Raw genomic sequence first — 24,967 nt, 5'->3', positions numbered from 1 at the left:
GTAAATATTATGGTGTTGGGTGTGAATAGAGAATTCGGGCATCGAAAAGTGTGAAGCGTGATATTTGGGAGATTAGAAAAATTAGTAGAAGATACACTTGTGTATCCACTAATATTTCTCAAGATCACACGAAATTGAACTCATCTTTCATCGCAAACTGCATTTTTAACTAGTATTGAAGATCCTAGTATACCAATTAAAGCATTAGTAAAGAGGTAGTCACTCATTTTAGTTATACGGTGACATATAGGAAGGCTTGGACTGGTAAACAAATAGCAATGTCCCAAATTTATGGTGATTGGGAGGGGTCGTACAAGGAGTTACCTCGTTAGTTGAATGATGTCCAATATTATGCACTAGGTACAATTATAAGATGTTCAACATCTAACCATGATTAACATAATAATACTTTAATTCTTGATATGATATTTTGGGCTTTCAAGCCATGCATTGAAGGATTTGCTTTTTATAAACCAATCCTTCATGTGGATGGCACATTTTTTACTGGAAAATATATTAGAACATTGCTAATAGCTAGTTCACAAGATGGTAATAGACGTATATTTCCAGTAGCATATGCCATTGTGGAAGGAGAGACCAAAGAAGCATGAAAATGATTTTTCTACAATTTTCGGACACATGTTATCCCACAACCGAATATTTGTATAATATCATATAGGGGTACAAGTTTGTTGGATGCACTTTGTACTGAGCTCCCACAATAGTGCAATGCACAATCTGTATATTGCATCCGTCATGTTGCTAGCAATTTCAACAAGGAGTTCCGAGATAATGATGTGAAAGAAAAAGTCATCGAAATTGGTATGTATTGAAATTTATGTGATTTATGTTAAAATATTTGTTTATATGATTTATGTTAATATTAATAAACTTGTTGTAGGGTATGAGTTGATGTGGCTTCGATTCGAGCGAATGTTTGCTCTATTGCGTCAAAAGAATCTAAGGGCAGCAGCTTGGTTAGACAAGATCCCAAAAGAAAAATGGACGCAATCATAAGATGTTGGGAGACGGTACGACTTTAATGAAAGTCGTGGACTGTACCCACGACATTGGCCCAGGCTAGGGTTTAGGGTTATAAAATCATACAGGGCTAGGGCACAACTTCCAGATCTGCTTGAAAGTCTTGAATCCTATACACGACTTCACCGAAGTCGTGGCCCTTATCCACGACTTCACCAAACTATTTATTTCATACTAACTTCATATAACATTATATTTTAGATGATCACAACATCTAATTACCACCAACATTCCTGGTTATGCAACCAACATAATACGGTCAATATTGGATCGTTTGCGCATGGATCATGTAATTTCTATAATTTGTTAATATTAATTTATTTAATATTATTTCTATGTTTTTTGTTGTTATTAATTCATTACTAATTTATTTTTATATATCAGTTTGTCTGGACCTCATATAGGAACATTACCTATGTGGATCTGATACCTGATATAGCTCGAGCACGTGTGCCACTCATTTGTTTTGCACTTGTTGAGTGGCATGTTGTTGATAAGATTATGAGGCAGTTTGGTCTACAACAACCTATCCAGAAGATTCAATTAATCTAGAGAAACAACACAAGATGAATCGACGTGGGGAAATGACTACAACTAGCCACAAAAGCCTAACCAATGAGTTCAAATATGGAATAACCGGGAAAACTATATGGTAAATGGTTTTCCCGATGGCCACCATTTGTATCACTACTCGTAGTATATGCAGTGATACTTACAAAGGATAATGAAATACATCTCTCTAAATGGAGAATATTCGCCGTATCGGTAAGAATCTTCAATTTCCTATTTCTAATTTATTTTAAATTGTATTCAGATATTCATTATTCTAATTTTTTCCACTTTTTTCAATATAATTTTATTAAAATGATTCAGGATCAGTATGCTCCTATAAATGTCTTTTCAAATCTGTTGCAGTTAGTGAATGACGTCTACCTAAACTGTAATGAGATGAGATGATGAAAGTGTTTGTTCAACTACTTTCAACCACCTTCTCCTCAACTACTTTTGAAGCTCATCCTACACAACAGTTTCAAATGTCTGTTGCACATGAGTTTCAGCAACATATTATGAGTGTCAAACTCAGATGAATACTTATCAGCAGACATACGCTCAAACTTGTGCTCCTCAACAACAACAACAACAACCCTTTGAGTTTGAAGGTTTCAGAGTAATAAGTGACTACTCATTCTCTCACTTAGCATCTTCTTCGCAATTTCAATGAATGTCATCAATGATTGGCACTACTTCAAATACTCTATTGTCGGCATTCAACTCTCAATAATATTATCAACCAATAATGCCTTCACAACCTAACAAAGACGATGAAGATGATGAAGATGATGACGACGAAGATGAGGATGAGACACAACTAGTTAGAGGTGGACAACCAAGACACCATCAATCATAACAACAACAACAACTAAGAGTCTAACTGCCTCGAAGGAATTTCTATTCTCATTCTTTTTTTCAAATGTAAGCATTTTCAAATTCCTAATACAATTATCAATCTCATTTCTATAAAATTGTCTTCTAATTTTAATTTATGCATTTTATTTTAAAATAACTACTACAATAAATGTTAAAAAATATCAAAAATTTTAACCAAATTCCACAAAACAAACACTTTAGTAAAATTAACATATTCAATTTAATTTTACAATTTTAATTTAAACATACTTTTTTTATACACTAAAAATCATAAATCTTAACTTGTTTTAAAAAACTCATACAAGGTAGGGAAAACATTAGCACATTATCTTCTCGTCTTAGGCGGTACTATTCATTAAATTATATGACTTTATTATATTTTTAAATTTATTTGGTTTTTTAATTAATTATTTGAATGGAAAATTTTATTTATTTTTTATTATGCCTAACAAGATGACCCTTGGTCCTACGTATCTTTGTTTTGTTTTAGATAGAGAATAAATGTTACATAGTTCTTTGGTAGAAAAATGTTTGTTGATTGAGTATTTTAATTAAGGACAAAAGTGGCACCGTAGCGCGACTATCGAAAAGATGAGTTGAGAGAAAAGAAATCCTCAAGGCGACCGTTCTTTCATCTTTATGTGGTTGGCAAATTTTATTGATGAAAATATTTATTTATTTTTTTGTTAAAAGTATTGATTTTGGGTGTTTATTCATAAAAAAATATTTTAATTAATTGTTAATTTAAATGAAAATGTCTGTACTTTGAATTTTAGGAATTAATTGAGTGAAAAGAAGCGGTGTAGCGCGATCTTTCGAAGATGAATTGAGAAGAAAGAAGCCTCCAAAATGACCTTCTCTCCATCTTTGATTAAACCCTAAAATAATTATATATGAATTTTATAAACATTGATAATGATAGTTATTGTATGAATGAGAAGTTCGAAGGCAAATAACAATTTATTAACTAACATTTTAATTAATAATTAATTATGACCATTGATAATATCTATTTAATTTAAAAAGAGTTTGTTAGTTTATTGTCACATAAAGATGATTTTGATATCACTTTGTTATTTACTAAAAAAAATTTGTTAATTAGTTGCTAAAAATGTGATTGTTTTGATGTTGTTTGTTATTACTATTTATCCCCTTGAATATTAACCTAGGTAGTTGATATTGTTATTTTTGAAATTCAGTTGAGTATTATTAAAGAAAAAATGGTTTGTTAAAATTATATTTTGATCATTAAATAGTAATGCATTATGATAAGTTCGAAATAAAAAAAGGAGAGATATATACACATACTTGAATAGGATGGTGAAGATTGGATAAAGTGTGATGAAGATAGAAATAGATAGTCACATGTCAGCTTTCTATTCGCCGGAGAAGTTGCAACTTATTGGTGATGGGAAAGTGTCCACGTGGAAGCCGCTTATTGGTTGTCTGCTTGAGGGTTCACGGATAGACCGTGAACGTGACTGCAAGACATTCTTCACATTGTGGGCACTAGTACTTCAGTATGGTGTGGCTCACTATAATTGTGTTGCGTTTTGAAGCTTGATTGGCCAGTCTTGGAGTCAACGTTGATGAAAGAAAAGTATGTCGTACGGACGATTATGATTCAACAAAAAATGAGACATTGTATGATTATGCACTCATCCACACTGAATCGTTTTTACTATTTTAGGAATCATAAGAATACAACTTTGACTCACATTTCAATATATTTTTTATAATTTTTTAAATTCAAATGAGGTTTCTTAAATGAATATACTTAACATTTTCATTTAATTACCTTAATAAATACGAAAATAATTATAAAAAATCTATAAAAATAGTTTTATTTATTTTTATTCATTTAATATTATAATTTTGAAAAATACTAAAATAAAGTCATTTTATTAAAAAATTTTAGGGACAAACTTATGAGTTTCTAGAAGCTATCTTTTATTACATTTTTTATTCATTTTAAAAAAAATATGTTTTTGGTAATTCAAGTATTTTAAATTTAAATTTTGGTTAACCTAATCATTTAGATTTAGGAACGTTAACATAACATGTTTGTTATTATTTTTTTTTAATTTTGATTAACCTAATCACTTAGATTTAGAAATCTTAACAACATTAATTTGACATTCTTATTTTGGCTTTGTTATTTTGGTTAATATAATCACTTAAATTTAGAATACTTAACAAGTGGTTTAGTTTTATTATTTTTAGAAAACCATCTTCCGAATTCTATTAATTTTTATTTAAAAAGTTTTGGACTTTTTCTGAACCACACAAAAATGGATGTTCACAATATTACCATTCCATTTATATCTTTCATAAAAATAGAAACCAAGATTAGGCTATGGTAAGGTAAGTGCGTATTTTAATTTGATTGAGGGATCACTATGCAAAGTATTAAATAGAGGTAAAAATGGAATATGGTAATTAATATAATATGTAACTTTTAAATTACTCATAAATAGTGACAATAATCTTTAAAATATATAGATAGGAATGTAGGTACATTATATTAATTTAAAAACATATTATGTTTTGTTCCCTACATTAATTTAACACTATCTTGCATCAAGAAGGTTAGAAGGAAAATAGGTTCAGCTGAATATCAAAGCTAAATTTCAAAAGAAGTAATTGAAGTCTCCTCAAGAATAACATTTATTTATTGCTTTGCTTTACTACACCAATAGCAAAAAAACAAAACACATTTTTTTGAAGGTGAATAAAACACATTATTTTAAAAAGCATATAATATAGCCATTCTTGTAACAATGATCCCAAATCCTTTTCGCCTGAACCAAATCTACAACAAAAACAAATACAAAAAAATTATCAGAGTTTATATATTAGAGGGTGACTGAGTCATGACACTAATAATTCTGAAACATGTTTAGAGAAATAATAAAAGCATATATATATATATATATATATAAGTGATGCAAACATATTATGAAATAGAATTTGAGTTCATACATTAATCATGAAGATGGAGGGGGTGGTTGGCATTTTTGCAAACACATTATATTGCAAAGTAATCGTGCCATGGCACATTCTTGACGACACTTATAAATACAATCACCTACTTTTGGATCTAGTGCACTTGCAACTATAATTAGAACAAACAAAATCAAAAAACGCATTGCTACCATATTCATCTTCATTTTTTTCTTCTTCAGATAGTTTGTGTTTGTTGTTTTGAGGCTGAGAGTACATTAATAATTTATAGACCTGAAAATTGATATTTTTTCTTTTGGGAAAATAAATTTAAATTTAATTTATTATATTAGTTATGGAAATGATATGAGCAATTTGTCAATATTAAATTGATATATTTTTTTTTTTTCCTTTTCTCAATATTTCATCAAATTTTTTGAAACATCAAAGGGGGAATGTATTAGAAAGCACGATGGGTGCTAACGTGGAAGATAAGGGTTGTTTCAATATGTCAACATAATTGTAGTGTTTGTTTTGGAGGAGTGTTATGAGAAAGATTATATATACCGATAATGTGTATGTTTTATATACTATGAATCTATTATTTATTATTTATGTTTAAATATTATTGATTGTTCAAAAAAAAGTAATACAAATGAATGGTAGTAATATTAACTCTTTATAAATTTTGAAGCTGAGAATGCACAAATATTATGAAGTGTGATTTGTTAATTTAGCTTTTACACCCTTTCCAACTTACAACAAAATGATTTTCGGATTTTCTATCATAAATATATTTGTGGAATATTAAAATGTATAAATAAGTGTTATTTAGTTAATGTAAATATTTATGTTTGTTATTAACTATTCATTTGTATTTTTACTTGAAGAGCCATTAATGATTAAAACTGAATGATGAACTAATAATATATAAAATTCTTACGATGTGCATATATTTTTCTCCATTAATATAGTATTGTCTATCAAATACAATGGTTCAAATATTTATTTGATATTTTATTACTTGATTATTTAATAAATATTTATAGAAGTACTAACAAATTATATAATGAATATATATTATATATTAGGGGAGAAATTTACTTACTCCTTGTCGTAGTCACTTACTGTATCATTCACAATTCATTTTCAATTATTATTAACTTTTCAAAAAAGTAATTCAAATGAAAAGTGAATGATGCACTAACTGTGTATAAATTTTTACAATGGCAGTGTATAAATATTACATTTTTACAAGATAATTGCTCTTTGTATTTCTCAAACAAAAACTGCATTTTTCACATGGGTATATTAAAATATTTTTTCCTATGTGGTTAGCTTTCCAAATGAGGAAATGTGGTTTGTCCATGTTATGTTTTTTGTTTCAGCATTTGTCAAAAAAAAAGCTCCACTTCATAGAATATGGTGATTAGAGATTACATTGACATTGACTATAAAATAATAGTATCCTCATTTTATTATATATTTGTCATTATTCATTTATAATTACATCTTTCACTATCTATGTGTGTCAACAGTAACAATAATCCTTAATTTTTTTCTTCTGATAACATCTTTATCATTCTTACACGTTTAATTTTTATTCAAACAAATTTCATACATATATAGTTTTTGGTATAAATAAAAAATTAACAGGTTAGGATTGTTGTTTGACAAACACTTTATAAGCCGAAATTATTATACATGACTGCCATTGACTATCTTATATTTTGTTTTTTAAAAATAGATAATAATTAGTTACACTTTAGAAGCGGAAATTATTAAGTATGATTGCTTTTGAATGCCTATATTTCATTTTCAAAAATTAAACATTTGTTCATACTTCATTAAATGAAGCCTACAATATTTCTCCTATCAATCTAGACCCATAACAAGAAAAAAAATGGGAATGAAACATTTGTATACTATTACAATATTAAAAAAAAATTATTGCAAACAATTTTTTCCATAAAATGACAGACCATATATATTTATCTATAAAGTCAATACATTTTCCACTACCACAACAATTGTTGAGTTGAATTTACTCTTTGGCTTTTAATTTTAGGATTTGATTGATGATTCTGTTTTGAGATTGAATTTCTTTTTAATATTTACTATTTTTGTAACAACCAAAATATTAAAGCAATTAATATATATATTAAAGTTGATCTTATATCCATTTTCAAATAATTACATGTTTTTCAATTTCAACTTAAATGCACATTATTATTTTCTAATAGAATAACTGAATGAAAATAATTTTTTTCTGTGATCTCTTTATTTATGTAAAATAGTAATTTTTGAAATAACAATTAAAAAAATCAATAATTAATTAAGAGGTTAAAAGTCAAAGAGTTAATGACAACCAAATGTAAGATAAAAAAATATAGAACCTAGGCATATGAAATTATAATACTTGCAGGTGAGCCTTCCTCCTTGAGAAAATCAATTAAATTGAACCAATGAATTTAACATAAATATTAAATTATATTATATTAGTACATACACAAATGATTAATTAACTTCATCCATATAAAGAGTAATAGATTTTTGGTATTTGAAATTGATAGTAACAATCAAAATATTAAAGTAATTGAGGAATATATTGAAGTTGATCATATTTTTATATTCAACTTAAATAAACTATTTACTTTATCAAAATGAAGGAACTGAAGAGAGTTTGATGATCGTGGAAGAAGAGTGAAAGATATGATAAAAAAAATTCTTAATGTTTTTTTAGGAATCAACTTTACCTCGATGAATCATTGTTTTTATTTTAATCATTAATTAATTTATGAATCAACCATTAAGTATGTGTATTAGCAATTAGCTTTAACTCTATGATAAGAATTGAGTTGTGATAACTGTGTTTCCAATATATTGAATAAATGACGCTTAGGCAGATATAGATATGCAAGTATGAAAATTATTTAAATTTATATTTGAGAAATGGTACTAATTTATTTTTACCACCAATCCTACTCAAATTTGAAAAAAGTTCAAATGATTATATTGGATTTAAAAATCAAATGACTATTAGAATTGAAATATAATTATATCTATTTCATAATTATGTAACAATTAAGAAACTCAATGTTATAAAAACTACAAAATATTAAATGTGTTACACATATTTTCAAATGTAGAAATACATAGATAAAAAATATAAAATAAGTGTATAAAAAGTAAAAATAATGAAATAAAATGAGGATACATAATGTTAATATATTCAAACAAAATTTAATTAAAAATAGTTAATAATTAGAAGTTAAAATAAGTAAAATTTTAATATAAATATAATACTAAAAATAAAATATAAATAGAGAATATCTCGAGAGTACTTCTCTTTTATGTAGTTTAGTTTATGAGATTAATTTTTATGTCTTATCAATACTAGTGTGTAGACAAACATTTTGTATCTGTCAGTCTATATTATATGGAACTAAGTATTTAATTTTATATATTTCATTTTTTGATAATTAGGATGCATTTTTTGTGTAGTGTGTACTTTATATTATAATTTTTTGTCTTTATTATAATGTATAATTTAAGATGAGAGGGTAGTTAATTTATTGGTGGTGATTACATATGATTATATGGTTTTTTTTGTAGAAATTAAATAATATTAAGGGGAAAATAGGAAAATAGAAATTGTATCATGATGGTAGTTACACCATATTTTGACTTTTTATATAGTATAAAAGTATATATAAAGTTTTTTCTCTCTAACAACTAATTGTATATCATTCTATATAGATTTATACAATAACATCATGAGAGTAAAAAAAAATATAATGAGTCTATGCATCATTTTTTGATATTATAAAATATATTTATATTATTTGTGCATTCTAATTAAATATAATAATGAGAATAATAAAAAAATGTAACATTAAATCAATGAAATAAGGATTTAAAAGACAAAAAAAAGGTATTATAGAATTGATTGTGAATCTGATAATGCTTGATAAAAAGGTTGGGTTGGGTGCTAAGATTAGAAAAGAGAGGAAGAAAAAGTAGATACGAAATACTTGGATCATTTTTGCCATCTTGAACTTACAACCAATTGTTCAAATGCACTTCATCTAATATGGCCATGAAGAGATTTTGCATGCAAGGAAAAATAATTAGGGAGAGGGGGCCATGTTGTCATAGGTCTTGATGTTAATTTTGATGATAATATCTCATTTTCGATAGATTTATTCATGAAATGAATAAATTCCCCATAGATGATAACATTATCAGAAATACCTTTACCTAAAAGAAAGTTATTCAGAACGAATCAATGAGCTTGTAAACAAATAATGAGTTTGTAAATGACATTACAAATGATTATAGGGTTGAGATCCTTGAAATTATTGGGGAAATCAACTTTAGAGATAACTTTGCACTGTATAAAGTTTTTTACACTTTCAGTATACTATCTATCATTGATTTGCAATACTTTTGTTAGAAAGTCAATGATGATTAGTATATGAATGATGAATGATTTACTGAAAGTATAAAAAATACACTCACACTGTTAGTGTGTACATATTAAATCCATTCAAAAAATAAATTAATTTGCATAAAAAAAATAATTTTTTTTTACTTTTAATAAGATGATTGCCCATGATTTGTAGCAAGGGCGTGAGACAAAGTACTGATATACAATATTTATGTTTTCCTATAATATACCAATATGACTTGTAGAAAATAACTTGGAATCCACTTAGGTCAAAGATCCTTATAGGACTCATAGAATGTTGGGCAAAAGACACAAACTTGAGATTGATTATGATGAAACTCGATCATATTTAGGAGTTTTTGAGGTGATAATAATTTGGCTTGTAGAAGAACATATATTTTTAGAATATTCCACAACTTCTACTTTTAAAATCTCATGATTTGTATAATCACTATAATGGATACTATCCGGAAGGATTAGTCCATTGATCTTATTGTTCCTCCTAATGATTATCTCAGTATGGTAAAACTTAGTACTAATGCATCTCCTCCTATTGATCCATGTTCTTGTACCAGTAAGTACTATTGCATCTCCTCCCGAAACATGATATCATGTAAAAAAAAGAAGCTTATACCATGAAAGTTATACCAAAATCATCACTAAGTAATCAAACAAGAGTCATCCGAGAGTCATAACATGGTCCGTTGGTTAAAATGAAGAGTTTAAGGAATGAGGTAAAAAAAGTTGTGAGTTTGAGTCTCACTCATAACATATTAAAGAAAATGAGTTACAAGGAGAATATGTGGTGTGAATGAGGTTGAGAGTTCGAGTGTCACTCATAACAAAACAAACATACTAACATTTGCCTATAAGAAATAAGACTTGTTCCCCAATTTTGATTTTGATTTTATTTTAATTTTTGGATTGGGCTTAAGACCCATTTATTAGGTTGGGTCAAGTTCAAAAAAAAAAAAGATTATTAAATTAATTAATAAATATGCTAGCCTCCATAACAAATAAATAAATAAATAATGGAATATATTTTGTGTCCAAGAAAGCTTCATCTTAGACCTATCATCTGTGTTGGGTTAAGTGTAGAAGTGAAGAATTAATAAGAAGAGATTAGAGCAAAAAAAATATAAAATAACAATGAAAAGTATAAATAATAAGATAAGATTTTAGGAATAAACGTTTGATGAAAATGGCGAAAAAAGGAGGTGCTGCTACTTCGTTTCAGAAGGATGTGCCATGGAGAGTTTCATCTTCTTCTATGAAACCACTTCCCAAAATTCACCATTCTCCTCTTCTTCGTATTTCTCAATCACCCTTTTCCGATTATGCCCTCTACATCATGAAGGTACCTCTCTCTCTTTATATATATATATATATATATATATATATATGTGTGTGTGTGTTTTTATTACTTTTTTCATGAATTTGTGGCACCCTTTATTGTTCATGAGTAGATATTTATTTCAGTCTCTCGAGTTTTTCGACAGTTTGCCTCAATTTCCTAAGATGCCTCCGAAAATTTCAAATGTTTGTTAAATTAGTTTTTTTTAATCAAATTATTAGTCTACCCATGTAAAGTTTTGGAGGGCCGTTTGGGGATTTTCAATTTTCGAAAAACGAAACTGATAAATTTGGAAAACATGATGATTGAAATGTGTATTAACTCTTGTTTTGTTGATAAAGTTTTGATCTTTACTGAATTTGGATTTTGGGTTATGAAGCAACCCGACCCTATAGGAAGTGGGTTGGGTGATGGAGCTATAGTTGAAGCAGCTGGTCCTGAGTGCATTGTACCAGGTCAGATTACTCCCATCAAATTGCTTGGCCTCAAGGTACACTTTCCTCAATTTTAATAAGATCTAATGACTGATTTTGCTTACGTTATGTCCATACAAATCTTGCATGTAGTAGTTTTGAATTGTTGTGGCCGATGCGTTTTGGCAGTTGTAAGCTAATGCGGATTAACTGTGGTTACTGCAGTTTGCAATCGTTGGCTGATGCATTTGCAGCCACATAATTTGATGTGATCCGTAACTTAAGGTCTTGACTTGTCTTGTGCTTTTCGTTTTGGGTCTTTTTGTTTTGGTTTTTGAAGGATGTAATTGAAGCCTGCAATGTAATTGATTCATGGGTGATGCTAGAAGGCTAATGATGAGTAGTACAACTTTATGAAGTTTGAAACACGATATGAACAATGTCAGCTTGTAATCATGAATTCATGATCTTCACTTTTATTTTTATTTATTAAAATAAGAAATGGTAAGGTGATCATTGATGCATTTGGAGTTTTCATCATGTTTCCGAATAGCGAACCTCATGCTAGAATCACTCCACTTTTGTAGTTACTATCACTGAGAAGGCAAAACCCAAAAAAGAATATTTTGACTGCAATTAGGAAATCCAACTAGGCATTTGAAACTAATTAATCTTTCAAAACCAATGAGAAGTTCGATTGCTCATGTGATCTTCTGTTAGCTATCGAAACCCTCGGCTGATTCTTACTAGTAATGTATAAACATTGGGGGATATGTTCATGGACTGTAGGGCACTAAAGTCTAAACTGTTGAAAATCTGTATGCAGTTGAATTAACCACATTTTTAAATGGTCATCGGAGTTCTTGATCTCATTTTTCTTTTTTATACAGTTTCCATTTTATTGGAGAGTTTATCTGTTGGGTGTTTATTACTGCATATATTTTCTATTTCAATGCACTTTTGGTTATGTTTAAACTGCACGTTTCTTTTTCCTATAACCAAGCGATGAGTTGGCACCAGCCTAATGAGCTACGACCGCAAATTTAATAAAACCAACAATAAGAATACCGATCAGCAATTTATAATGCAGTGCATGTATGTTGCTTTGCCATTTATTTTATTTGTATGAATGGCCATTTATTTTCTCGAAGTGTGTTGATTGCTCCACTTATGGCATATTCTCCTCATATCTGCCTGCACAAGTCCTAGTTTTCTTTTTTGTCTTCATTTTTATTATGATGCCGATTTCACTATTTTGTTGTGGCCATTTTCGTGCCTTATATAGGGCTAGAACATCTTAAATATTTTTTCGAAATCTTATTTGATTATGACCTTTAACTTAGGAAAAATATCCTTACATAGCATTTCATTTTTCTTAACATTCCTAAATTCTACTGCTCTCGGTTTTGGTTTATTGTGTATTAAAAGCTCTCCATTATTTGCATGAAGAACGTGAACTTATCCCCCGGTTTCAAATCTTTTGTTCAATCCCAGATGCTTACCTTTCATTTCACCCAAAGAAACCAAGTCTGATGAAAATCTGTGAAAAAACAATGTATTACGGGTGGAGTATTTGTTCGGTTAAAAAGTCGTCAGACAACGTAAAACATTGTCGAATCTCTATGATAAATATCAAAAATTTACTGTAACTTTACTTGATTAGCTTGAATTGAATTTCACAATTTTTTTAACTGTTGTTAGCTTTAGATAATGCATGCACACTCACATTCATGCCATTAAGCATTGTGTAATGTGCATTATTTAAACATTTGTTCCTTTAACATAATTGTATTTTTTGAAAACATGTTAGGTTAGTTTTACTTGTAGATTTTCTTACCATCTGAATCCTTGCATACATAGCAAAAGGGTGAGAGACAAAGGATCTAAGTCCTGTTTTCTAATTTGAAAGTGTTCCATGTTAGTTAATGTCGAGCTTTTTCTCTTCTCTTATCACGTGCTTTGATGTTTTCCCGATCTAGTTTATCTTTTCATTTTCTCTAATACTCATGTTTCCCATATTGTTCGCACAGGTCTGGCCTATCAATGTTGACCTCAAATTTTTGGAACCAGTTGGAAAAGAACTTAAGATGCTTGGGAAGGTGAAGTCTTATTTATATTTTTTATGCATTCGTGGGGGAAAATTGATAATTCTCGAAGTTGAACATGTTGTGTTCTGTGCATATGATTTTGTAGCATTGTGAAATTGAATACAGAGTTGGTTATGTATGTGTCAACCAATACATTGCATTCAGATTCTGACTTCAAATCTAATACTTTCCAAACATTAACTTGTAAAGAACCAGGAACAGAACATTGTTGCTATAATGTCGATATGCATCGAAAAGTTGAGATGATAATAATTTGTACTAGCAAACAATAACACATAAATATTCTGTCTTATACATTACAAATGCTACCTTATTGCCAGAAAGATCTACAGCATTGTAGTGAATTGGACTATTAACTTTAATATTTTGCTATGAAGTGAAACATTGTTAAAGGTCAACCTCACCTGTCTCTATAGTTATACTTTAATATTGTGTCGAATAGCCTATTTAATATGTCATTAATCCATGCTTTGAGTTGTTTTAAACACATTATTAGTGCTTCTGAATACTCGGTTGAACTAAAAAACCGTAAATTAACTCACAACTCTATTCATGAATGTCATTGTTGCTTATATTTGGATTTGTTTATCTTGCTTGGTTGCTGTATTACTGATCTTGTAATTTGTCTGATTATTTTTTCAACTCGAAGTTCATATGTATTGTCCAGATGTAATATGCAATTCTAAACATTCGATGAATTGTCGTGATTAATGTAGTTGTGTTTCTTCATGCAGTTCATGGATGATGCTGTCAATCTCATGAACAAATCATTCATAGATCGTTGATCGCATGGCCTTTGTTTGTGAAAGGATGAAGTAGCCGCAATTCGAGTTATTAACGGAGCATAAGCCGAGGCAAGCTGAGTTACTATGAGTTACATTTTGATCGAAATGGTTTATTCTCATGCGTACATTTTGTAAGTGCAAACTAAGATAGTTTTCTACCCTAGCATACCCTAAGATATTTCTCTTTATATCTTTAAAAGTATTCTATGCAAGGCCCTTTTCTTGTAATGAAATTTGTATTGTGCTTTCAGTTCTAAATAAAATTATGTAAGGGAGCTATGATTTGCGGAATTAGCCTCTTGTAAATGAAAGGTGGTCCTCCGATTTAGGGCACTTTTACGTTATTCATATAAGATTTGCTCATCCCGCCAAACCTCAATTAATTTGATATAAACTTATAGGAAAATAGAACATTATAGCATCGTTCGATCTATGTAGTTGGCCCCCACTTAGTGGGATAAAAGTTTCATTTAAACATTTTTGAAGTGAAGGAAAGATGCATATATTTGGATAGATGGAAATGAATGGAAAATAGCATAATAAGTTAGTATATTAGCTTCCATTGTTTGAATGTTTTAAAATATGTTAAAATAAAATGGAATGAGTACATGAACTATCTCATCAATCTAAAAATGTGAGATGAAATGAGATAAAAACAACTTATAATCCATTCCATCTTTGAAAATATGATAAAACATCTCAATCTAGAAATACGGGAATATAAGTTCTGTCATTTCTTCCCAAATCAAAAGCCCAAAAATGTTGTTACTCATATCTTTTTTTCTCGGCAGCATTCACAAAGCCTCTACACTCTACTACATTTCATGGCTTCCTATCCAAGTTGGGTCTTCTTGATATTCATCGTCCAACTTGACGGGGTGTTAAAGTGCCTTGGATGATGCCTTCGTTGCCCGGCCTTTATGGCTTGTGGCCATGTAAGTTGGCGAAGGCCTTAGCTTTTTAACTGCATAATTCTTGATCGTGGCTTTGTGTATGTGTGTGTATTGGGCCTGATTGGTTTGTTAGTTCAACCCAATACCCGAAATTGCCGAAATGTTAACAACCTGGGTAGAAATGATCCATCATATGTATATATAAATTACATTAGTGTGTGTTATTTATGCTTTACACTTATTCTTAGCCATTGACCTTAACTTCATTTGATGTTGATTGTAAATTTAATTTAGCAATGATTGGATAATGATAATGTCAACAAACATTATAACTTTAGAAATGAACTAACAAACATGACCTACTATGTAGAAATGGTCCATCTCCCTTGTATTTTTTAGTTAGTAATAAGCATTGATGAAGATTTATCATACCTAAGGCATTGTTAACACAAAATCCTATAATTAAATAATTGGGCAAGGTTCATGCTTTTATTTCAGTGTGATTACTTGAACATGATAAAATTGATTATCAACAAGTGTTTCAAATAAGAATGTTGATGTTAAGAGTTAACCTATGGTGACCTAAAAATAAATTATAAAATATGAAGGTTTTATTACTTTTTGTTAAAGAAAAATATGCTAAAACAAGACTTGAAATGATTGTATTTAAAAGATGAAAAGAAAGATTAGTAAATAAATGTATTATTAGTAAAAAATCAGTATTATCAATGATATCTCTCCTCATCTTTTTAGGTAAGCAAATGGGTTCATAGTTGTGCCTCCAAACAAGTGTCATTCGTAGAAATTAAACTTTTAATCTTAGAGATTCAATAAAGCTCCACACCACTGGACCAACATTTTATCGGCAGTAGTAATTGAAATAAATGAAGTGAGATGGAGTAGAATAAAACGCTGATGTTTCCCTATTTATTTATTTACCTCACAAGTCACATGTGAATAATAGGTAAAGAGTGAGGAGCCCTCTATTCATCAATTATAAGATATTTAATAATTTAGATTTACCTAATTTAAATTATTGGATTTTCTGAAAATTGATGTTAAGATGAAAAGTAAATTTAAAAAACGTTTGTGCACCAACCAAAACAAAAGAGCAATTCTCTGACCAACAGAACAAATACCAACCAAAACCAAATCATTGTAATCCACACTTTGTTCCATTCATTCATCCATGGCAGTAACATCAACCTCATCACTCTACATTGGTCTTCGTCGCCCTGTCCCAAAGCTTGAATCTTTTGATTCTCACTCTTTCTTTCATTCCAATCTTCGTTTCTCTCTTTCTCCTTCTCGTCCTGTTTTCGCCATGGCTGCTTCTCCCAAGGTATTACTACAATTTTCTCTTTCCTACCCATTTTCTAAAAGTTCTGTTTTTTAATTTAAAATTAATAAAAAAATCAACTTTTTTTGTTTTTTCATGATGGTTTCAGTATGGAATGTAATTGTCATTAATGGGTTCAATTTAATGTTTATTAATTATTACATCCAATCCAAGTATTCTTTACTTGTATGTAATATATTACTTGGTTTTTGCATAAACTTCTACCTAGTATTTATTTAGTTATAACATAGTGGTTAAACTAAAGTTAATCTTAAATTATTCTAGGCCACACACACAAATTAAATCATACCTAAACTCTTCTTTTTTGGTAAAACCCTATGAGTTTAAGTAATCTATGATATAATCGGTTAATTCCAAGTTCTATGAGCCTATATTTATATATTGATTTGGTCTAAAAGTGTAGTTTTTTGTTAATGGTGTTGGGTATTTTGGTTGAATTGCGTATGTGCTGTGATATAAATTGAATTTAAAAAGCTAATTTTACATTTTTAGTATTAATTTATTTTTATTGCCAAGTTAGAATGTTCAATATTAATTTTGGATGTGTCTTTAAGCTATATTTAGGTACTACATTATGATTTAAATAATATTGTTTAGATATGTAAATTTGACCAGTTTACTTGGATCATGAGCTCTTGAATTTGGCAACCTTCATTGATTTTTGTTTTTGATTTTTCAGTTAAATATTTCATATTTGTCTTTTATAATTGTTGTATTGATATTTTCATCCCTTTCTTTGTTGTTCCAGTTCTTTGTTGGTGGAAACTGGAAATGTGTAAGTATCTTTTCCTCTAACTTCTTTTATTTTCCACTACTTGCAAGGTTTAGATGCAATGCTTCATGTTAGGTGATTATTGTTCTTTTTTCAACCTAATCTTCTTAGATTTGTAGCATCAAATTATTGGAATGTAATTCCACATCATAACTCTTAACATATATTTTGTTTAAGAATAAATAACCCTTGTAATTGTAATCAATTTTCCTTATAAGTATTAAGATTATACTTCTATAGGCTCTTTCTGGTTCATTTCAAGGCATCCCTCACTTTGTATCAATTTACAACACTGTAACTTGTAGCACAAGCACCATATACAACTCGCTTCAACCGTTTCTTTTACGTCTCTTACTTTCTTTCAAACATCGGTGCCCTGTATCCCGTTCCATTTCATACGAATACCTTGCTTTGATTAAAAATAAGTGGAACTAATTCGACCTTAAAAGCTAGCTCTTCAGGTAGGGTTGCTCCAAGTTGGTGTAAGTGCTACTTTTCCCATATACTTACGAATGTGGAACCTTAACATGTATCCTCATGTCTCGATTGGACATTTGGAGCATTAAGTTTGCAAGATTCAACGTTTCTAGGTGGCCCAATTAGGATAGGCTCTCGTACCGTGTCATAAACCAATTCCGCGAAAACTTTGAATTCTTAGGTGAAAGCGCGTGAATGGTTTTATATATCTAACAACTAGACCACATAAAAGCATAAATGATCCATTTAATTCTCATGGCTCAATGATTACTAGTTCAGTTGCCATCATCATTACTTTTAGTGCTTATTATATACTTCAATACTCTACATTTGTATCTGATTGATTTATATTACTTTTGTTGTTATCTCTAGAACGGAACAAAAGACTCCATTAGTAAGCTTATCACTGAATTGAACAGTGCAAAATTGGAGCCTGATGTTGGTGAGTCTTGTTCAATCTTCAATTTTATGTGTTTATGATTGTGGCAGACAATAACAACAACCAAGTCTTTATCTCACTGGGTGGGGTCGGCTATATGAATCGAACAATGCGATAATGCTACGTCAACTTCTAAATTATATTCCGCTTCTTCGAACTTCTAAAAATTACAAGTAAATATGATTAAGTTACTGTGATTGAAAGTGTTTTTTCTCCTATGCTGATTTATTTATGTGTTTAATATTCTGTTTCGATAATCTTTTCCAATTTTTGAGAAGTACAGACGTTGTTGTTGCCCCTCCCTTCCTGTACATCGATCAGGTGAAAAGCTCAATTTCTGATCGTATCGAAATATCAGCCCAGAATTCCTGGGTAGGTAAAGGTGGTGCTTTCACAGGAGAAATCAGGTTAGCTTTGTCTTTCCTATTATACCCATGTTAATTAATCTTTGGACTTGTTTTTTATTTTATTTTTTTACGTATAATTGTTGGACCAGACTACGACCGGGGAGCCTCCGGCCACCGGGGAGTTCCATTGTTACATGGTATGGGAAGAGTGAAGAGTCACAAGTGAGACACCACGTCTTAAACCATAAGGCATTAGTTTCATGGGTCTTTCCTTCTTATAAACCCTTTCACTCCTCCCTACATATCCAATGTGAGACTTCACACTTGAATAAACCCGACAATAATGTTAGACTTCTTCGATTATTACAGATACCCTTTTGTATGTAGCTTCTTGCTGTTCTTTGTTATTTTCCGATGGTCCTCTACTTCGCCGCAACTTAATAATTTAACTCGGTCGCTTATTACCATCTGACTCTTGCAGTGTGGAACAGCTGAAGGACGTTGGAGTTAAGTGGGTTATCCTGGGACATTCTGAGCGACGGCATATTATCGGAGAAAAAGACGAGGTAAAACAAATTAAGAGATAATTTCGACATGCTAGAGTAGGTTTGACAGATAATGTGATAAGTTTTCTTTGAATGAGAGGCAATGATGATTTCCAATTCCAGTTCATAGGAAAGAAAGCTGCTTATGCTTTGAGTGAGGGTCTCGGAGTGATAGCATGCATTGGAGAACTATTACAAGAAAGGGAAGCTGGGAAGACTTTCGACGTTATTTTCCAGCAATTGAAGGCTTATGCAGGTGAATGCAACGTCTCGATAATTGTATCGAAAGGGAAGATGGAAGATTGTCGATTGCTTCGATAACATCCATTTTGTCCATTATGTGCAGATGCAGTGCCTAGTTGGGATAATGTTGTTATTGCATATGAACCTGTATGGGCCATCGGAACTGGCAAAGTGGCTTCACCTCAGCAAGCTCAGGAAGTGCATGTAGCTGTTCGTGATTGGCTTACAAAGAATGTCTCAGCTGAAGTTGCATCTAAAACCCGAATTATTTATGGAGGTAAAATAGTTTGTTGAACCTTTACTTGCATATTGAACTTGTAATCTTAGAGACAGTTTAATAAGGTTGCATGTTTTCTGTAATGTCATATATTGTCAAGAAGCATGTTTCTTTCGGACTTCGGGTTCAATATTTTTTTGCTCAATGAATGGTTTACCTGCATTGTGAGGGTAAGCCTCAGCACGATGGTAAAGTTGTTGTCTTGTGACCTCTTGTCACGGCTACCAAATTCTGGAAACAACTTTCCACTTGTGTGGGAAAGGTTGTGTATCTATATACCTCTCTGACCCCACCAGGTAAGAGTTTCGTGCATACCTTCATTTTGTAAGTATCGGTAAATTAAATTCATTTTTCTCTCTCGTATAAAAGGGGGTGGTAGACCCATCTATGATAGATGAATTTATGGAACTTTAGAGGATTAAAGATTATAAAGTGTTTGATATTAACATTAAACTAATGTGTTCAGGGTCTGTAAATGGAGGTAATAGTGCTGAGCTTGCAAAGGAAGTAGATATTGATGGATTTCTTGTTGGTGGTGCTTCATTAAAGGTATATAATTTCTTCAAATTTCTTTGACTAAAGTGACATAGCATGAGTCAATAAAATGATTAGTGATTATTTCTACTAACAAGTTGATTTTCTTGTGATGCAGGGTCCTGAGTTTGCAACCATTGTCAATTCAGTAACATCCAAGAAAATTGCAGCTTAATCACATAGTGGTTTTGGCCATATAAGTGCATTAAGGATAAAGAAGTGCTAGTCTTAAAATGTGTCAATAATATGGAAACTAATGATCAAGTGTTGTAATAGTTTTAGTCTTGGTCAAGCTTATTGTAAGTCTTTGCAGTTAGGAGCGAAAGAATCGTAAGTTTTCCGGTGAGCCAGTGTTTCCTATGGCGACTAATAATAGAGTTCAGCTCATCCCAGTGCTAGAAAGTTCAGTGTCGAAATACAATGTAATAATACAAAGTTTTAAAGGTAATAACTGTTAGTGAATTATTCTTGTTGATCATACTTGACATCAATATTAAGAAATCTTGGATTGCTTTTGCTTTCCATGGAACATGGCATTACAGATTTTTGGTATAAGGGTGTGTTTGGTTTGGATTTGAAATTAATCTGATTATTAGATATCAAGTAATGTTAATGTTCAAAAGTACAGCTTCAAAATTTTAGTGTTTTTCATGGTAGGAATAAACAGAAAAAAGAATAAGCATAGCATTATAGTACATAGAATACTTCTTTTGGTATAACGAAAGGTATCCGTTACCCTTTTCAGGTAATGAGCTAATCTTTTCGGGGTGTATGGTTGTCATCCTAACAAATGTTATTTTGAGAAATCCAATTTTTAGCCTTTTAATTCATTTGAGGATTTAATAAGAACTTATACGATTAAATCAACATCTTATTTTCCTTGTGAAATAAAATGGAAGAATATGTTCTTTCACAAACTCACAACAAATCATTGAGAGTGTTTAGCTAAAAAATATTTTCTTACATCAACTCAACATATTTCATAACACCAAATGGAAGAATATGTTCTTTCACAAACTCACAACAAATCATTGAGAGTGTTTAGCTAAAAAATATTTTCTTACATCAACTCAACATATTTCATAACACCAAAAAAATATTTGTTCCTCAAAATGAAAGGGATTTAGTGCCTTATCATGACAAACAACTATAAAATCTTTTTTTTCTTTTTTTCCAACTCCATCTTCTTTTACTTAATTTTTCTTATGCGAACGAAAGAGAACAAAAAGATTACTGCCCTGTCTTATGCACTGTTGTGAAGAAAATAAATTATCTATTAATACTAAGATATAAATTATCTTCATCGGTCACTATAATCATGATGTGCTCGATACTTTGTTCTCAAGACAGAATTAAAAGACAGGAACGACGCATGATCATAATTAGTTAACACGGTCATGGGATAAGGATCATCTGTCTTTAACCTTATTTTATTTTATGTCTCAAATCTATCATATTTTGCCATATAAATAAAATAAAAATTCTAAAAGCAAAAATAACAAAAATATATAGTTTGATTGACTAGAAACATAAAATGAGATTCCATATGAGACATATTATCTTGTCCATGGTCATGCACATGGACGGTCTTAATCTTGCCATAACCTATTACATTAGACATTGATATATGATATGACATATCTATAATCCTTGGATATATATACATATATATGGTAGGGTAAAGGTTACTCTATTAATTATGTCATGCCCTTATGATCTCAAAATATTAAATATATGTCAATTTAGGTTTATTAACATGTTTTATGATATATTATTTTGAGTTACATTTATAGTATTAATTTGGATTTTTATTTTTTAAATCAAATTGGTACAAGGGAGAATTTTGAATGAGTAAAATGGGTGTTCACTCTTAATTATTCTCCAAAAATATATGTGGGCAAGAACTTTCAATTTTATTAATATATCAATCATATTTAATTATAATAAACTTTTAAATATAAATAACATAAATGAATAGTAAATAAACTACTAATTTTTTATAATTTTTTCATTAACATTGCATATAAATTACATTTTTAAATATATTTACCATCATGAATGGTATCCTATATTTTAATCAATTAGACCATTTCAAAAAATCAATTGATTTTAGTAGGTTATTTTAATGTGAAATCAGAGTCATATCAAACCTTTAAAAGGATCTATACTCTTGTTCATAGATAGGTCGGTGCTTCACCGAAATAAGGAGATAATCATGCAACCAATAATTGTACTAATTAATTTGGAAATAATCCATTCACTAATCAAAATAAGATCTAAAAAGACAGAAAAAAATATCTGTTATTTTTTTATTGTAATACTCATACATTAGTACAAAAATTTATATACATATAATATATTATCTATTATAACTCCATACATTTTTTTTCTCTTTTTTTTTGATCAAATTATCTAATAAAATAATGGATAGCTTACAAATTAGCTTAAGTCACGGCTATAGGGTGGCTTGATACTTAATAATAGTATGGGTTTATAATAATTAATTGGCCTTTATGGTTAAATCCTTTTCCAAATACAAAGTGGGAATGTGTTAGGAATATAGAAAAGGGTAATTTTGTCATTGTATAGTTAATCTTTCCTTTTGAGTTGGTTTCTCTTCTTCTATAAATAGAAGTTAGTTTTGCTTTGTTAACTAACTTTTGAATTCAATAAAACAGAATTTCTTCTTCTCTTCATTTAGTTAGTTACTCTTACATGGTATCATGCCAATAGTTGCTTCTTCTTCTTCAGATCCTGATGCACATGGAGGTTTTCCCTCAAATTCAGTTCCTGCTTCTTCTTCCGCTGCTTCTACACCAGTGCTTAATCTTCCTCTGCCTTCTACGAAACTCACTGAGCATAATTTTCTAGTTTGGAGACAATTCATCCTTGTTGTTCTTCGTTCAAATCGTGCTGAAAGATTCATCACTAGTGATGAAATTCCTTCTCAATTTCTCACTGAAATTGATCGTGATCAAAGTCGTGTGAATCCTGCGTTTCTCACCTGGGAGGAACAAGATCAAATGCTCCTTTCCTGGATTCTGAATTCTCTTTCTGCTGAATTGCAACCACGTGTGGTTGGATGTTGCACTTCAAGACAATTGTGGCTTGAACTTGTTGATTATTGTCAAGCTCAGACGAAGGCAAGAGCTCGTCAATTGCGTTCTCAGTTGAAGTCTATCACAAAAGGATCAAGCACCATCTCAGAATATTTCATTAAAATTAAAGGTTTAGTTGATGCTCTTGTTTCAATTGGATCTCCAATTTCACATGCTGAACATGTTGATTTTGTTTTGGATGGTTTATCTGAAGATTTCCAAACTGTTATTACTGCTATTGAAAGCCAAAATGAATTGCCTACTATCAATGCTCTTCAATCATTCCTCCTTACCTTTGAAGCAAGATTGGATCGCAACAAAAATCGATCCATCTCTGATGCTCTTTCGGTTAACATTGCTGCTGTTTCACCTTTCAATTCCTCTGAGTCTATCTCTTCTGGCAAACCTCTTGCTCAACCATATTCTAATGCTCCTTTTTCTGCTTTTCCACCTCGAGCAGATGGTTCTAGATTCTTTCCTAGAGGTTCTAGTAGTTCTACAAATTTTCGAAGTAATTCTCGTGGAGGATATCGTGGTGGACCTAACAATTTTCGTGGCTCCCGTGGCTCAGGTGGCAGATTTCCCGCCAAAAGCGGTTACTTCTGCATTTTCTGTAACAGATTTGGACATGATGTTTCATTCTGCTACTATGCACCTCCTAATTTTGGTGCACCTTATTCATTAAGTCATGAGCCTTGCTATTCAGGTGGTGGATATCATACACCTCGAAGCACATTTATGCAGTATCATGCTTCTGCCATACCTCCCTATATGGATCCTAACTTTCCACATTCCTCCTTACCTTTGAAGCAAGATTGGATCGCAACAAAAATCGATCCATCTCTGATGCTCTTTCGGTTAACATTGCTGCTGTTTCACCTTTCAATTCCTCTGAGTCTATCTCTTCTGGCAAACCTCTTGCTCAACCATATTCTAATGCTCCTTTTTCTGCTTTTCCACCTCGAGCAGATGGTTCTAGATTCTTTCCTAGAGGTTCTAGTAGTTCTACAAATTTTCGAAGTAATTCTCGTGGAGGATATCGTGGTGGACCTAACAATTTTCGTGGCTCCCGTGGCTCAGGTGGCAGATTTCCCGCCAAAAGCGGTTACTTCTGCATTTTTTGTAACAGATTTGGACATGATGTGTCATTCTGTTACTATGCACCTCCCAATTTTGGTACACCTTATTCATTAAGTCATGAGCCTTACTATTCAGGTGGTGGATATCATACACCTCGAAGCACATTTATGCAGTATCATGCTTCTGTCATACCTCCCTATATGGATCCTAACTTTCCATCTAATTAACACTCTCCCTATGCTTTGGCTCCATCTTCATCTAATTCAGGATTTCCTTTTGGTAACACTTCTTCTCCTCAACAATCTGCACATCCTCATGCTATGACTGCCTTTACTGCTAATGCATCAACTTCAAGACCTTCCAACTCCTTATGGTATCCA

The 24,967-nt window shown here is 30.7% G+C and overlaps 2 protein-coding genes across 2 annotated transcripts; both read left to right on the top strand.

Moving 5' to 3' along the window:
* Positions 11,007-14,874, top strand: LOC109355888. The gene is made up of 4 exons (XM_019599153.1): positions 11,007-11,219; positions 11,596-11,706; positions 13,660-13,728; positions 14,472-14,874. The coding sequence occupies exons 1-4, from the start codon at positions 11,058-11,060 to the stop codon at positions 14,520-14,522; spliced, it is 393 nt and encodes a 130-aa protein (XP_019454698.1). The 5' UTR covers positions 11,007-11,057; the 3' UTR covers positions 14,523-14,874.
* Positions 16,571-20,940, top strand: LOC109356080 (triosephosphate isomerase, chloroplastic-like). Its single transcript, XM_019599416.1, has 9 exons — positions 16,571-16,757; positions 17,524-17,550; positions 18,397-18,466; positions 18,747-18,870; positions 19,292-19,376; positions 19,479-19,611; positions 19,702-19,875; positions 20,342-20,424; positions 20,528-20,940. The coding sequence occupies exons 1-9, from the start codon at positions 16,605-16,607 to the stop codon at positions 20,582-20,584; spliced, it is 906 nt and encodes a 301-aa protein (XP_019454961.1). The 5' UTR covers positions 16,571-16,604; the 3' UTR covers positions 20,585-20,940.

This window comes from Lupinus angustifolius, chromosome LG09 (assembly GCF_001865875.1).
Source record: "Lupinus angustifolius cultivar Tanjil chromosome LG09, LupAngTanjil_v1.0, whole genome shotgun sequence".
Lineage (NCBI taxonomy): Eukaryota > Viridiplantae > Streptophyta > Magnoliopsida > Fabales > Fabaceae > Lupinus > Lupinus angustifolius.
This window is presented reverse-complemented; position numbering and strand designations above follow the sequence as displayed.

Coding starts and splice junctions, on each gene's coding strand:
- LOC109355888 (XM_019599153.1), top strand. CDS start 11,058: ATGAAAATGGCGAAAAAAGGAGGTGCTGCTACTTCGTTTCAGAAGGAT. Junction 11,220..11,595: donor ATGCCCTCTACATCATGAAG/GTACCTCTCTCT, acceptor TGGGTTATGAAG/CAACCCGACCCTATAGGAAG. Junction 13,729..14,471: donor AACTTAAGATGCTTGGGAAG/GTGAAGTCTTAT, acceptor TTCTTCATGCAG/TTCATGGATGATGCTGTCAA.
- LOC109356080 (XM_019599416.1), top strand. CDS start 16,605: ATGGCAGTAACATCAACCTCATCACTCTACATTGGTCTTCGTCGCCCT. Junction 18,467..18,746: donor AAAATTGGAGCCTGATGTTG/GTGAGTCTTGTT, acceptor TGAGAAGTACAG/ACGTTGTTGTTGCCCCTCCC. Junction 20,425..20,527: donor TTGGTGGTGCTTCATTAAAG/GTATATAATTTC, acceptor CTTGTGATGCAG/GGTCCTGAGTTTGCAACCAT.